This window comes from Phalacrocorax carbo, chromosome 9 (genome assembly GCF_963921805.1).
Source record: "Phalacrocorax carbo chromosome 9, bPhaCar2.1, whole genome shotgun sequence".
Classification (NCBI taxonomy): Eukaryota; Metazoa; Chordata; class Aves; order Suliformes; family Phalacrocoracidae; genus Phalacrocorax; species Phalacrocorax carbo.
The window spans coordinates 26,288,201-26,304,139 of NC_087521.1; the positions used below are offsets into that span (position 1 = coordinate 26,288,201).

The 15,939-nt window shown below is 37.6% G+C and overlaps 1 protein-coding gene across 8 annotated transcripts in view; it reads left to right on the forward strand.

Moving 5' to 3' along the window:
- WDR20 (WD repeat domain 20) overlaps positions 1-15,939 on the forward strand; it is a 46,991-nt gene that overhangs the window by 23,649 nt on the left and 7,403 nt on the right. For 3 of the 8 annotated variants that reach the window (XR_010374485.1, XM_064460791.1, XM_064460792.1), the window contains exons 2-3: positions 4,288-4,470; positions 9,652-10,929. Coding sequence is in view for 4 of the 8 variants with exons in the window: in XM_064460791.1 (XP_064316861.1) it covers positions 4,288-4,470; positions 9,652-10,929 (1,461 nt within the window). In the remaining 4 variants the exon portion in view is untranslated. Of the gene's footprint in view, positions 1-4,287; positions 4,471-9,651; positions 14,057-15,939 lie in introns of those variants that run through there. The other 5 variants (XR_010374486.1, XR_010374487.1, XR_010374488.1 and 2 more) reach the window with 4 other exon arrangements.

The following is a 15,939-nucleotide window of genomic DNA, read 5'->3' on the forward strand; positions in this document are numbered from 1 at the left end:
TAAGAGGATTTTTAGAAGTAAAAATTTTATTAAATGCTTGTCCTCACTTCCAGGCTTAAAGACCTAATATTCTTTCTCAATCTCACTTACAGCTATGACCCATTCAAAAAGCCAGTCTCCTGGCAAATATGGTATTAAATACTACTAAGTATCTGAGGGAAGCATTTTGATGACTGAAGTTGAATTCATCTGAGATAAATTAATAAAATAACTCCTTTCCTTTCTGATCTCAGATATTTTTTACATTGGAAGGAAATGTAGCATCTATGATACATTTCATTCAACTAAAATTTGCAGAAGGCTGCAGATGTAAGTTAGGAAAAGAAAAGATACAGGAAGAAATCACATCTGTCAAGGAGCGTGATTAAATGCGGACTTGAAATAATGTGATTCACTGTTTGGGGATTCTTAGTATGAAAGCTCTAAGTCTCAAATCAATAGTACTTAAAAAGAATGAATCTTGCACAGTTATTAATCTGGCTTTGACCCTAGAATTACATATAGCTACAGAACAGAGGTTATTGATCCCCAACCTAATCAGACATTTTAAACAGCAGAATCTGGAAAACTTAAATATTTTCTTCAGACTTAAGTAATGGATTTTTTTGTTTTCCCCATTTTCTTCCTACTGTTTAGGTTCTTAAAGCTGTGGTTAAGGTGTTCCACTTGACGACCTTTCTGCTGGAAGTCATGATTCAGGGTGAATGGGCAATGGCTAGACTATTAGACTTTCATTTTTTTTCTCCCTACCCCAGCAGAGTGGGGGTAGTTCTGCTAAAACAGCATACTGTGAGAGTTAACTGAATGGGACTAGGAAGTCCCTAAAACAGTTACGTGGTTCACTTTTTGTTTCTAGAGTACAGATTAATCACAAAACTAAATGGCAAACTGGACAATTTTTATTCTGTAAGTGTAAGGTTCTCTAGAGAGTTTTAATCTGTTCAAAGACAGGACTTGGACGCTGCTGATGTCCGAGGTACACCTGTTTTGTTCAGCTGCATCGCTGACTTTAGACAGGTGATGTGTAAGGTTCTTCCTCTTCTTTTTGTCTGATAACCATTATTCCTTGTTCCTTTGCCCAAGGGGTACTTGAAATATCACTGTATGATGGAAGGAGCAGACTTCTGACACAGGTATCAGTTGGCCCAAGTGCTAATACCAGAGTCTTGATTAGTGAAGATGTACTTCAATGGCTTGCACAGATTTTTATTCAAAGGGAGGATGGTATTGATTCTTAATGTTGCATTAGATGCCCCAACCTTCTTTCAGTCATTATTAGACTTAGGATCTAATTACAAAGTGTTGCTCTCATTGTGAATCACCCACAATGAAGTAAGCTTCTCAAGGTGGACAGTGTGGAATAATGCTGAGTTTTCAGAAGAAAATATTAAAAGGAACTGGGACAGGAAGCATGCAAGTAGCTTGCTACCAGCTCTAGCAGAGGTCGGGGTGCCTGATCCTATGCTTTTAGCCTCCATGTTTGGTAACACTTAATCCCAAGATCTTTCGGTTCTCTTTAAAAATACATCACCATTCTCCTGAGAGGGGGGAATTTCACTGAACAAGGCGATGTAAATACTGTGTCATATCCTAGGATTTGACAGTTGTAAACTCAGATCTCATGTAAAAGCTGTTTCCTGAGAATCAAATCTTCCACAAAATAGCTATTGCAAATGGACTTGGTGGTGAGCTAATAAAATGCTGAGTCCCAGGCATGATTGAATTTTATGAGTAAGCTCTTTTCTTGTTCCTACCAAAATCCAATAGCAACCTTCAGCTGTGCAGAAATAAAGAAAATGTCTCCTAGTTCTTATGCTCATTGATTCTACCCTGTCTTTCAGTTAAGGGAGATTAAGACCAAAAGAGTACTTTGTGCTTGTAGATTTGACTTACCTCTGTGAGACAGCTGTATTATAACTGAAAACACTAGCCACATGTAAATAAAAGGCGGGGCATCCCTGTCAGTAGAAGCCTGGTAATTCTGGATTGAATTAGTTTGTTTATACTCCATTTAACTTCGGACAGATTGTCACTGCCATCTGGTTCCCAGAGAACAGCTAGAACAAGCACAGTGAAGTCAGTGCTTAGATTTAATTTACCAGAATTTCATGTCTTGCTAGATCTGCTATCACATAATTTCAGAAGATGGGGAACTTCAGTCACACCAAATTTGTCGGACAGTAAAAACAAAAGCTAGTGATACAAAACCTCAACCAGACAAAAGACCAAGTTCCAATCTGAAAATAGCTGCCTCTTGATTCTTTGCTGCTTAAAAAAATAGTGTGGATTCAAAAGGAGAACCAGCTGGGAATATCTGTGTTTTCTGCTGGCTGGGCGAGCCTATGGTTCTCTGATCAGCAAGCATGATTCAGGTGGAGTTCTGTTTACTTTAAAAGGGATTGTCCTTCTTAGTCATTGGGTCCTGCTGGAACTTTTGTCCAGAGGATGTACCCTTGAGTTTCATAGGTGAGAGGAGAGACATGTGATACCTTGTTAACTCTGCATTTCTTCGAGGTACGGAGGGATGCATCGATGTTTCTGTAGAATGGTCTTCCAGGTAGAAATGCTACCTCAATTTTGAGAGTTATCCCTTGATATTATTTTGTAGAGATACAGGACAAGGGAATCTTGCACAATATGAGAGAGAACTGCGTGGCCTCTAGGATTTAATCTTTCAAATTCAAATTACAGGTTTATATGTTCCTGTGAACGCTCCTTGGTAGGCATGCGCCTTATCCTATGATCTCCCAGTGGAGCTAGTATTCTATTTAAGTTCTCCTTGAAGAGGTATTGCTAATAATCTTTTTTAGTTTATAATGGATCTCTGGGCTCTGGAGAATAACTTTTTAATCTGCTGACTTTAGAAGTTGAAATACATCATCTCATATTTTTGAATTTTCAACCAGGAGACCATCCACCTGATTAAACTGGTTTATAATATATGCTGCAAAACATACGTGCAACTTTAATACTGTTGTGTATATATGCTTATCATGCATATCCTGTAGTTAAATTTGCCTTGGAAATGGCTCACCTGACGTGATTCACTGTGTAGCTAGTTAAGAATTTTCCCTGCTTGACAGGTCTAGATTTTGTCTGTATAGCTCCATGCACACCAAGGATTTGCTGCTATTTAGACCTCATCCTTGAGAGTTTAATACACTGGAACAATTTTCTTTTATGTGAAGCTTGTCCTCTTCCTCAAAGAAGTTATATTTCTTACATTGTTGGCCCGATTTCCTCTGACTAAAAATACTGAAAAAGTATATATCAAAATTAGAGTCCAAGCCCCAAATCACAGCTACATCTCAGGTCTGTAATATTGTTGAGTATCTGCAGCTTTATAATTACAGACTCAGAACCTAGTAAATAGGGAGTTTAAAATAATAATAATTTAAAAAGTCGACCCTGGTGTATGATCTTGCATATTAAATATGTGGGTTTTCATCTCTGGATGATGAAAGATTAGGTTGTCTGTTGAGAAGTGATATGGGGATAAACATGGGTTACACAACTGAAAGAGCACTTTAAATTGCTTTTCTGCTCCTTTTGTTTCTTCTGACACTTTAGTGCCTGATCTTCAGTTGTTTATACTGAAGTTCCTCAGTTTTGTTAGCACTTATTTTGTCTGGGCTGCATTTGGATTCTATGTTCAGTGTCAGAAGCACAATACTTTGTAGCTTAATGGCTTAAAATGTGTTCTATAACCACAGTATCAGCATCTTGAGTCAGTGTTCCTAGAAAATGCTGTAGCTGATGTAGTTGATAATTTTTTTTTTGAGGCCAATATTGTATGTTTGCCTGTTATTCTTGTACTGTAACTCTATCCTTTTTATCAGATGATTGAGAATATACTATTTTTAATCCAAAATTGGTTGTACTCAATATTGAGAAAGCTGCTACTAGAAAAGTAGACGATATCTTGTCTTGGTGTGATGGAATGCCTCTTCTGGCAGGAGGAGCCTTCTGGGAATAGGTTGATCTTGAGGACTCACTGGAGCCTTTGTGTTACTGAATGGTGGTTGTTGGTTTGTCACGTGATGTAGTTGCAAAGGCTGGAGTAGGCATAGTATTTAGCAAAATTGAAAAACACAAGTGTTGCATTATATGAAAATATAAACCTTTTGACAACATCTTGGAAGTCTTTGAGAAATACAAAGCTGCTTTTAAAGTAGCGGTTTGTGACTGCATAAATTGTTGCTTAGTACAGACATTATTATTTGCAAATACAACTGTTTGTATGCACACATTGTGATAAACTCTTAATTCTGTTTGCTCTCTTTGCAGGCTGCGGACTTGAGTAAACCAATAGACAAAAGGATATACAAAGGAACACAACCTACATGCCATGACTTCAATCACTTAACAGCCACAGCAGAAAGTGTGTCTCTTCTAGTGGGCTTCTCTGCAGGCCAGGTCCAACTTATAGACCCTATTAAAAAAGAAACTAGCAAATTATTTAATGAGGAAGTAAGTAGAAATCTTAACATTGTTGCATGCAATGTATTTGTGATATTAAACATCCTGGATTCTCGAAGTTCTGGGATGGCTTCATTTGCCTATATAGCTTATAATTCAGTCACTACCTTTTTTTTCAGCTGTTTCATTGGCTTGGAATACCTGCACAAAAAATGTTATTCATGAAGGAATGTTTTGGGGTTCAAGATTAAAAATTAGGACTTTCTAGTTTGCGTAATACTGTAACTATGAGGTCTTGGCCATGTGATGTTCCTGAAAGAGACTCTCCATCTGCTTTTTCTGGTGCTGTGCAATAAGGAGGGGTAGAAGGGAGTACTATGGGGGGACTGATGCCAAGTTACAAGACCACTGGCTCTGATTATCTGGTAGTATTGGCATTCTTAGAAGAGTAGGTCTCTGTACGCTAACAAGGAAAGAAATCTGGTAACTGGTACAACTTTTGACAGTATTTTTTGCAGAGGATAAGCTATAGGAATTTGGGTGGTTTGGGGAGGACCAAGCACCACACAGCCGCTCGTTCACTCCCCCCTGGTGGGACAGGGGAGAGAATCAGAAGAGTAAAAGTGAGGCAACTCATGGTTTGAGATAAAGACAGTTAATGGGTAAAGCAAAAGCTGCACGCAGAAGCAAAGCAGGGAATTTATTCACTATTTCCCATGGGCAGGCAGGTGTTCAGCCGTCTCCAGGAAAGCAGGGCTCCATCACGCGTAACGGTTACTTGGGAAGACAAACGCCATCGCTCCAAATGTCCCCCCTTCCTTCCTCTTCCCCCAGCTTTATATACTGAGCATGATGTCATGTGGTATGGAATATCCCTTTGGTTAGTTTGGGTCAGCTGTCCTGGCTGTGTCGCCTCCCAGTTTCTTGTGTACTCCCCAGTTTCAGAGCACGGGGAGCTGAAAAAGTCCTTGACCAGTGTAAGTGCTACTTAGCGACAACTAAAACATCTCCATATTATCACTGCTGTTTCCAGCAAAAATCCAAAACATGGCCCGGGCTAGCTACTACGAAGAAATGTAACTCTATCCCAGCTGAAACCAGGACGGGGGTTAATAGCAAAGAGCTTTGCAGGTCTCTCTTATTTTATTTCAAATCTGGATAAGAGCTTTGCAGATAAAGATAACCCTTGCTCAGCTTTCAAACTGAGCAAGTATATCTTTCCCAATTCATTGAGATGTGTTGCATTGCTCTGTCTTTGTGCAAAGAAGATTGAAGTATTGTTCTCGATAGAGATATTTTATAATTAGAGCTGTCTAATTCCTCCTCAGCTTTCTAAAAGAAGCTACCTCTAAATCAGAAGAGGGGTGTTTTTCTTCTTACCTAGCCTTTTCCCACCTGCTCTGTGTCTCTGTGTTGAGTGGGAAACAGTGCTGGGGAATCCTCTAATGTTGCACAGAGTCCTTCTTTTGATAGAAACCTCTGTATACGTAGTTGAAATACTCAGCATTGTCCTAACGCTCCTCTCCCTGCACTACCGCCCCCCCCCCCAAACCCCAGCCCACCCCAAATCAAAAAACCCCAAACTTTGTCATTGGTGTGACATCACCACTGGGGGTGCTAGCCTGGATGTGAACGAGTTACTTGTGTAAGTACAGCTCTGATTTAATCTTGTGTGATAATGGTGTAAGTATGACAAATGGCCATAGAAATAGTACAAGCAGCTAGAGTTTCGTATCACAGAGCAGTTCCTGCTCTTGTAGCTGAACTATAGCTGCTTTGAGAAAAATGTCTGCTGAAATACCTCCATAAAGGTCCAGTGCATGTTTACATGCCTTGATATTGTGTTTACTGTCTAGTGTCTACAGAGTAAAGCTGTGTTGCAGGCCAAATAGTTCTTGCGGTAGTCTACAAGTGAGGAAGCACTAAAACCACTTTCCATTAGAGAGTATTGTCTTTTCTCTGTGCTATAACCAGCATTACTTCACTATGGTGGCAATACATCCTTTGACAATTAGGTGGAAATTGAATAAGATGATCTGTTTTCTACAATGTTAATGTAAGGATTTGTTTGGTACTACCAGAACTACACAGAGTAGGCTAGAGTTAAATGACAAATTCTTGCCTTGATCTTACCTACATTTACAACCAATTCTAAAACTTGTATATATTTTTAATCTGTCAGTTACAGTATTGAAGCTTGCCCTGGATGTGTTTGGAAGTTCTGGCTTGTATCTAAAAGCTATTTCAGAGAAACATCAGTGAGCATTGATGTTTCAGCCAGTTCATTTGTTTCAAGATGAAGGTGCCTGTTGGGTTTTGAATATATTTAGAGTTTAGATAGTGTTTGAGAATAAATATGTCTTCATAGGCAGAAGGTGGTCTAAATGAATGTTTAAGTTTTTTCATAGATTTATCACTAGTACTAGAGGTAATAAAATTCATGACCTGTTCTGTTAGCGGTTTGGTGATTCAGGTAGCCCAGAGTTCTGTTTTGACTATCACCTGTGATAAAGCGATCAGGATAGCACTTAATCTTACATGCTATGTGAAATAACCTTCTGTGTCTTAACAGGTTAAGTTATGTTGAACTTAGACTGCATTAATGCTATTGCTTTTTAACTCGTTACTCTTCCTCTTTTTTTTTTTAATTCTATTGATATAGAAGACAGTAGGGATTTGAAAGGCTGAGGTGAGTGATACTGTGCAGCTTGTGGCTGCCTACGTAAATCAGTCTCTATCAACAGCGGTATTCCTTCTAGCTGTGTCAGAATTAAATTAGTATTTTCTTATTCCCAAAACCAACCAAGTATACCTCACAGAATCAGGTGATTCAGTGATTCCAGGTAATGGTTATTCTCAAGCTAGCCAACTGAATTATGATTCATCTTATATTTAAATTCTTTTTTAATTTAAACTAAAGCCGTAAGCTGCATTTATTTTCCTAATAAACTTTTCTTATCTGTGTTGCCAAAGCTCTTTGTCAGACCTTAATGCGTATTCCTTGATTGCCTCAGTTTTTTCACTCCTTTGTGGCCTATGCCTGTAATTTTTTCCCTTCAAGCTTGTTCAACACATGGCTACCAAGATAATATTACTTGGCTTGTCTTCCTGACTGGTGACTGAAGTTCCTTCACTTATTATTCTTTCACCAAACTGAATATAAGCTCCTTATCCCAGCTGCTGCACTGATTTGCTTGGTACTGCATTTAGTCCATTCTTGTAATGCTTCTGCCAGTCGTACTGCCTTTAGGTCTTGTTTTGTTGTGCTGCAGAAGTGTGTGACTCCAGTTAAAAGCTTTTAAAACTTCTCAAGTCATAACTTCAGAGTTTTTATCTTCCTGCTGAATTTAAATCTGCTGGTTGAGAAGGGGATGAGTTGTTGTCACTTGCTACAGATCAGCTTAAAGTCTTTCTGCATCTTGTCTCTTTGAGCTAATCTGTTCCTATTGCAGATTGCAGTCTGTTTTGTTCGTAGTCTCCTTGAGGTAAAGATCAGGTTTGCAGGATTTCTGTACAGTATTTAAGATTGTGTAGTCCAACATATAATTATCAACGTAAAATGCTATTTCTAGTATGAAAGTTGAGCAGCTACTCTTATGAGTAGAGGTGGTATGTCAGGTTGAGCTGCTCTAGTAGAGGAAGGCAAGAAATTTCACGTTGTTGCCATATTAGCCGTAGTTTCCTAATGGGAAGACTATTGCCTATAGCAAACCTGCTGGCTTAATGTTCCCTGCCCATATTTTCTTGATGTGTACCAGGTAACTTTCTGTCTAATATTTCTGATATCATCATTACTGAGACATTAACGATATATATCAATGAACACATGACAAACTACTTAAAATATCGCAACAGAAGCTAAGAATATATTATTTTAAAGCTACCACATTTGAGGAGTAGTTCCCAGATTGTTACATCTCTCAGCTCTCAAGTACAAAATGGCTATTTAGCCAATGAGAAATTACAGAAGAGAGGCTTCCTGGTCTTACTCTGAGATTGACAGCAGTGAAAGTATAATGTAAAGTGACCAGATGCTGCTTTCCAGAATAGTTACAGTCCCAGAATGGATAACAAGCAATGTATTATCCATTACTTTTTGGGTGGTGGTGGGCTTGTTTTTTTTGTTATTTTTGTGATAAAGAGCATAACAAGGTTTGGGGGGGATGATTTTTGCTGCTTCGTTTTGTAACGCTTTTGTAACTTGTTCTGGTGTTTCCTTAGGCTGTTTGTGTTTGCATTCTTGCCTTTTGTGTAGCTCAGGTCTTTCAGCCTGTAACTGATCTGTGCCAAAAAGAAATTTTGAATGTCTATGTAAAGAATTACTTGTCTCCAGCTTGCAGTTGAGTGATGCCATGGATGACTTGGTAAGTTTTAGAAGTCCACCAGAACTACACTAGCAAACTCAAGGAGTCAAGCTTTATCTCTCAGTTCTTACAGCATTGAAGACATTATGATCAGGAATGTTTGTTTAATGTGTGTGTTCATTCTTTTGCAATGATGGACTCTATTAAAATGTTTTTCTTCAGGGGAAACTTCTTAATCAGGTGATAAGTGAGAGTATTGACAGGTCCTTGGCTAATGAATGAAAAGTGATTGGAGGGTGGGGATTCCAAGGTGAAGACTATGTGGTGCATTCTGAATTCGCTGAACCACGTGGATTTAACTACAAACTTTTCAGCCACATAACAGGGTCACTGCCTGTATGTAGCTTTTGCTCCCTGAATCAGTAAAAGCTGGTAAAGACTCCTAAAGCCTGGGGTTTTTTTTTTCTTCTTTCAGAAGATTGATTTTATTTGTGATTTCAGATAAAATCAGAGTCTAAATTTACTGTTGTTGATCTGTAACCTGTTTGCTATGTAGTACAAATGAATAACTGCCTTTTCCCTTTAGCTCATTCTGTGTTATCTTGATCATTTCCTTTTCATACTCTAAACCTACACAGCGAAAAATAAACCGAAGAACACTACCTTTAGATTCATAACAGCAGCTTGGCTTGATTGAAGTATGTTCTTTGTGGATTGTGACTGGACTATAATAATAACATTTGGTAGCACTTTGTCTAAAAATAATTTCCTCTTTACTGCCTGATAAGATGACAAGTTTTTGCAAATACAGTAATATAGCTCCTTTCTAGAAAGTTGAGTTCACTTTGGAGAAAGCACAGATTTACAGCTAATCATTAAAACTTTAATTTTCAGACTTTCTGATGTGTATCTTCTTTGTTTTTCACAGAGACTAATAGACAAGTCCAGAGTAACCTGTGTAAAATGGGTACCAGGTTCGGAAAGCCTTTTCCTAGTAGCTCATTCCAGTGGCAATATGTACTTGTATAATGTGGAGCACACTTGTGGTACCACAGCCCCGCACTACCAGCTACTTAAACAAGGAGAAAGTTTTGCAGTTCACACGTGCAAGAGTAAATCCACAAGAAACCCTCTGCTTAAATGGACAGTAGGTGAGGGTGCCCTGAATGAATTTGCCTTTTCCCCAGATGGGAAGTTCTTGGCGTGCGTAAGCCAGGATGGTTTTCTTCGTGTGTTTAACTTTGATTCAGTGGAATTGCACGGTACAATGAAAAGCTACTTTGGAGGACTGCTGTGTGTGTGTTGGAGTCCCGATGGGAAATACATAGTGACAGGTGGAGAGGATGACTTGGTAACAGTTTGGTCTTTTGTGGACTGTCGAGTAATAGCAAGAGGCCACGGACATAAATCGTGGGTCAGTGTTGTTGCGTTTGATCCATATACCACTAGTGTAGAAGAGAGTGACCCGATGGAATTTAGCGGAAGTGATGAGGATTTCCAAGACCTTCATTTTGGCAGAGACCGAGCAAATAGTACGCAATCTAGGCTATCCAAAAGGAACTCTACAGACAGTCGTCCAGTAAGTGTTACATATAGATTTGGTTCAGTAGGCCAGGACACACAGCTCTGTTTGTGGGATCTTACAGAAGATATCCTCTTCCCCCACCAACCTCTTTCAAGAGCAAGGACACATACAAATGTCATGAATGCCACAAGTCCACCCGCTGGAAGTGGTGGACCTAACCCAGGAAGTAATGGAAACAGTATCACAACACCTGGAAATTCTGTACCCCCTCCTCTTCCACGGTCAAACAGCCTTCCGCACTCTGCAGTCTCAAATGCTGGCAGTAAAAGCAGTGTCATGGATGGTGCCATTGCTTCTGGTGTTAGTAAATTTGCAACGTTATCACTACACGATCGGAAGGAAAGACACCATGAAAAAGATCACAAGAGAAATCATAGCATGGGACATATATCTAGCAAGAGCAGTGACAAACTGAACCTAGTTACTAAAACCAAAACGGACCCAGCTAAAACTTTGGGAACACCTCTCTGTCCCCGAATGGAAGATGTTCCCTTGTTAGAGCCTCTTATCTGTAAAAAGATAGCACATGAAAGACTGACTGTGTTAATTTTTCTTGAAGACTGTATAGTCACTGCTTGTCAGGAGGGATTTATTTGCACATGGGCAAGGCCTGGTAAAGTGGTAAGTTTTAATCCTTAATGCTGCATCAAAGAACTAGAACTCTGAATAGGTAGTTTTCTTGAAATATAAATGAATGTTGAATATAAAATTTCTTTATGCTTAATGTAAAAAAAAAAATCCTCAGAGCCATACTTTTGGATACTGCATGCCATATTTCTGAATGATTTGAAGTGTCTTGGATACAGTTATTAAGTATAGTTGCCTTCCAGCAGAAGAAATAAATACTGTGCATCTAAACTATTGATCAGTGTTCTTATACTTAAGCATAACCACAATATGGTAAAAGCTATTTATGTAAAAATTGAAGTAAAACCTGTCAATCACTAAAATAATTATAATCCTTCTAATATTTTCTACAAAATACAGCACTCCCGATGACAGTAGCTTATGAAAAGCTGCTGCTTTTAAGTCTAATGAGAAATGTACGCCTCTGAAAGAATTAAAACCAAAGTGTTTTGTTCCTCCATACTTTTCTGTGGTGGCCTGGCATTAATGTAAAACCACTTCCTATTAAAACGTCAGCCATTTTATGCACAGATTTGTGAGCCCTTTACTGACTGTAGTTTATGCTCTTGAAATTGTGGATCAGTATGATCAAGGAACTCTTAATTTTTGATTTATGTATTTGTTAAGTTAGGGAAAATCATGCAAGCTTTCTCTAAGTAGTTTGTGTTCTGTTACTGTCAGTTTTGTTAGGCACTTTGATCATCGACAAGCTCGTGCTTTTTGATGGCACCTGTTCTCTCAGTTGAACCTTCATTAAAATATATTGCTAGTTTTAACTCTTGTTTTTAATGCACTTGAACACAGATAACTTTATTTTTTTCTGTCCAACGTATAGCCAGCTGAATTTTGAATTAAGCTAAACGTGGTGATTATTTTATTAAAAAGTACTTTGTGCTACAGTAGCTTTTGCCAGCTTGTTTGCCAGCAACATTTTAAAGGAATACAGCTATGAAAATCTTACCAGAGTTGATCTAGCAAAACAGATGTTATTTTTGTGAAAAATTCTGAGAGGGAATGTAGGTTATCACCTGAAGAAAAATAATCTGGTAATACCTGAATATTGCCACGTTGGGCAACCTAAATGAAAATCTGATGATCATTAGGTTCTAACCATTTGGTTCATAAATCTGACTTTTGAAGTGGAGGTACTGTATATATTTATATACCACATCTTCGTTGCTATAAACTTTTAAGTAAAACTCAATAATTTATCTTAAAACTATCTGTATAATATAAATTTCTTTGAGATGCTATCAAATGCATCTAGGTATGTGTAGAGGGCTATATCTGCTCTGCATCGTAATGCATATTTAAAGGTTGAATCTAAAACTAAAAATTGTAAACTGTTTCTGGGGAGAAGGGAGGAGGGTTTTTTCCTAAAAACGACAGACCCAGCATTAATTTAAAAAAAAAAAAAAAGGTAAAGCACACCGCCCCCCCCCCCCCCCCAACACTAAAGTATTTAAAATGTTTGTCCTAAATGAAAATACTAACCCAGTTATCACTTCTGTGACTGAGTGCAATTCACGGCTTATGAATTAACTTTATACACATACAGCAGTGCCTCAGATTTCTATTGTGACCTATATTTTCTTTTTGTTCTAAAGCTCCTTTGTGTACCACTAAACACTACGCTATTAAACTTATTTTCAGTGGCTGAGGTGGGTTTTGTTAGACTGGCTATAACATAAATATCTTTGTGTATTGACTTTGATTTGGAATATGACATTTCAAATATTTCAGAGATAAAGTATGCAGTACCAAAAAATCAGGATTTATGTATTGGCCAATATGGGAAACTTTAATTACAGGTAAGTAATTTTCATGCTGAAGTTATCACTTTCAAAATTAATATATTGCACACTGATGTAAATGCCATATTGTTTAGGAAGTATTTACTTAGAAATTTTCAAATGAATTTGTTTTTCTGATTTCACTTGCATTTCTAGTGAGCTCACTCTGCTGGTAAAAACTAAACTTTGGTGGCATGTTTACAGGGCTTTGATAGGAAAATATTTGTGCCAGAAGGACGTTATGAGCATCCTTTTTGTTATAGGAAAGCACTTAATTTTATTTAATGAAAATTGTCAAAGTATAAAACACTCATGGTAGTGTCTTTCTTACTGGGTTATATACCATTCTTTTCTGTTTCGCCAGCTGTTTTATCCTAGGCTATCCCATTACTCTGGGGTTTAAAGCTGCTATTTCTAGTCTTCCTTTTGAAACATGGGTCCCCAAGTGATCTTAAAACTCTGTCACATTTTTGTCTGCCAACTCTAGAGTAAAAGCCTCTGAATCTTGCTGCTTCTTCCATCATTGCCTCAAAAGGCCTTCTTTAAATTCATGCTACTGCCAGCCTAAAGAAAGAATTGGATGGAAAACTGAAGCAGGCTTGCAGTGTCTAATGTAATTTCCACTGAGCCAGTGCTACCATTCGCTCTCATTTTTAATAGCCATCAAAAGATGTGCTGGGTAATTGGACAGCGTATGACAAATTCTCTTCATTTTTCTGGTTGGGCTGGTAGAAAAAAAAATAATCGAGAAATGTCTCTTCAGTGGTGATCCTTATAATAGCTGGTAGGCTGTACAGTGCTCACAGAGTGTCCTAACAGTCTGTTTATAAACTTTCCAAATCACTGCTTCAGTGTATACGTAATCATACCTTGAGCTTCCTCACTGGATATACCATTCTTGCGTTGTGCTTCCAGAACTGTTGTACTAACTCCCAATCAGAGTGAGGTCAAGTGAATGGCAAAATTCAGTAAGAAACAAGTTGAATGAGGCTCAGGATTCATTAGTTTCAATTTTTTTCTCTCACTTTTTGTTAGGCTGTTTCTGAGGAAGAAAGTTCAGAGTGGTGAGAAAAACAGGTTGCCTTAGCAAGAGTATGAACTTTCTTCTGAACCAGGTGACAGTTAACTATCTCCTCTCCTGCCGCTGTCTTTCCCAGCCCTGATGGGAAACTTAAATGGGGCTATAGAACTGTTGTATTAATCTCAAAACGTAGACAAAGAAATTTAAAGGAATCAAGGTAAACTTCATGTTATCTTTACAGCTACTTCAAACTGAATTACAGGACTGGCAGAAGCAATTAAAAAACCCCAAACAAAACCCACAAACCCAACAAAACCCCCAGAATACCAAAGTGGCACCTGAATATGCAAAACAAGTTTTCTCTGGCCTTAGTGGTCAGAGGAATCATATGATTTCTGACTTTAGAATTAACTATTCACCATCTTGTACAGTGACTCCATTTTATCCAAGTAAAAGTTGCTGATGAGTTGTTTCCTTTGTAAGAAAGCTCAAGGTAAGATTGGCTGCAAGTATGAGCCGGTGAAATGGCAGTGTATAACCTAGCAAGATAAACATGCTACCATTTTGTAAAACAAATGCACATGGAATTTATTTATTTGAATTATTGTACAGGAAAACTTAAGACTTAAATTATAACATCCTTGAATTTTCTAGTTAACTACAATTGTAGTACAGTATCATGTTTTAGTATGACTTCTGTTTTAGTGAAAGTACTTAAACATTCATGTACTATATTTGAGTGAGATGAGCAGCTATACATACTAATTCTTCCTCAATGGAAAGGAGCATTTCATCATTACAATTGAAGTTCAATTGCTGGTATTTAAGTACTATCAGATAGATTTCTTTCAACGTGATACGGTATCTGTATAAACTTCAGGGATGATTATAGTAAAACTGAAACACAGCTATATGACTTCAGGTTACCATGCTGAAATTTGAAGCTTTCTGTAATGTGCATAATAGCAAAGTTGCACATAGCATACCCGCGTTATCAGGGTGAATTTAAACCTAGTACACTGGTGTGATATTTATAGCAAGGTATGTGTGTTTGCGCGTGTGCGTGTGTGAGAAGGTGTGACTAGTGGCTCCGGTAAAGCCAGGAGAGATCATAACCCTGTAAAGGCTTTATGACGAGGATGTCTGGATTAGGAAATAACATGACTTTTACTAAACACTTTTTAGAAAACCCATGTTCTGAATTATCACCTCTTAAAATTTGGTTATGTACTTGGAATGACTGTATATGTCTGCCCCTTTAACAACATAAAGCTACTAAATTAATACTTAAAATGCTGGCCTGCTTGTTACAATAATAAAATTTGTGTCAGTTAATTTACTGTCAATTTACATGTAAAGATTAAACAATATTTTTTCTGCATTTTATGAATTCTGTATACTGGAGTTTGTTAAAGATTGACATGTTAGGTGATACTGTACAAAATTGTATTGACTACCTTTAGTGAAAATCAAAAGTAAAATTCATATGTATTTCCTTTTTACACTTCCATCTAATTTCTTGACAACTTGAATAAATTTCATAGAGCCTTTCTAACATGAACTATTGTTAATTTAACTGTTGCAATAATTAAGCTTTAAGAAGTATTGTTGGTATATTTATAATTTTAAGAAGATCATGTTTGTTTCATACTGCTTATTTTTAGCTGTTCTATTGTCACTGTTACAGCTGAAGAACTTTACTAAATACTTGACATTACAAAATAACTTGCTGGGGTTGTCCTCTGTATACTGATGTTAAATAAAAATGTGTGATTGAACTGTAAATGTAGATAACTTTTGACAGTCCTTTCCACATTTGAGTTTTAATTTATCTTGCAGTCCTTAGGTGGTCTTATGCTATCATACTGTGCTAAACAAATGGCCACAATGAAAGCTGTTAACTTGCCATATTTTCAAGTACAAAGTTGATTGCATCCTGTAACCTGCTCTGAGTAAATGTTTCACTTCATCTCAAGATGATGCATACGTTTTGATGCTTAAATCTTGCTGATAAGGTTATGTCTCATGATTTTGTTTTAGGACTAGAGTAATACAAAATAGAATACTTATCAAACTGCTTATCAAACTTGTTTAAACTCAGATTCAGTAAAACAGGAGATGGATGTATCTAGATTCTCTCTGCCTACCTGTCAAACAGAAGCTGGGGCTGAGCGTTGTCATTCCTTTTAG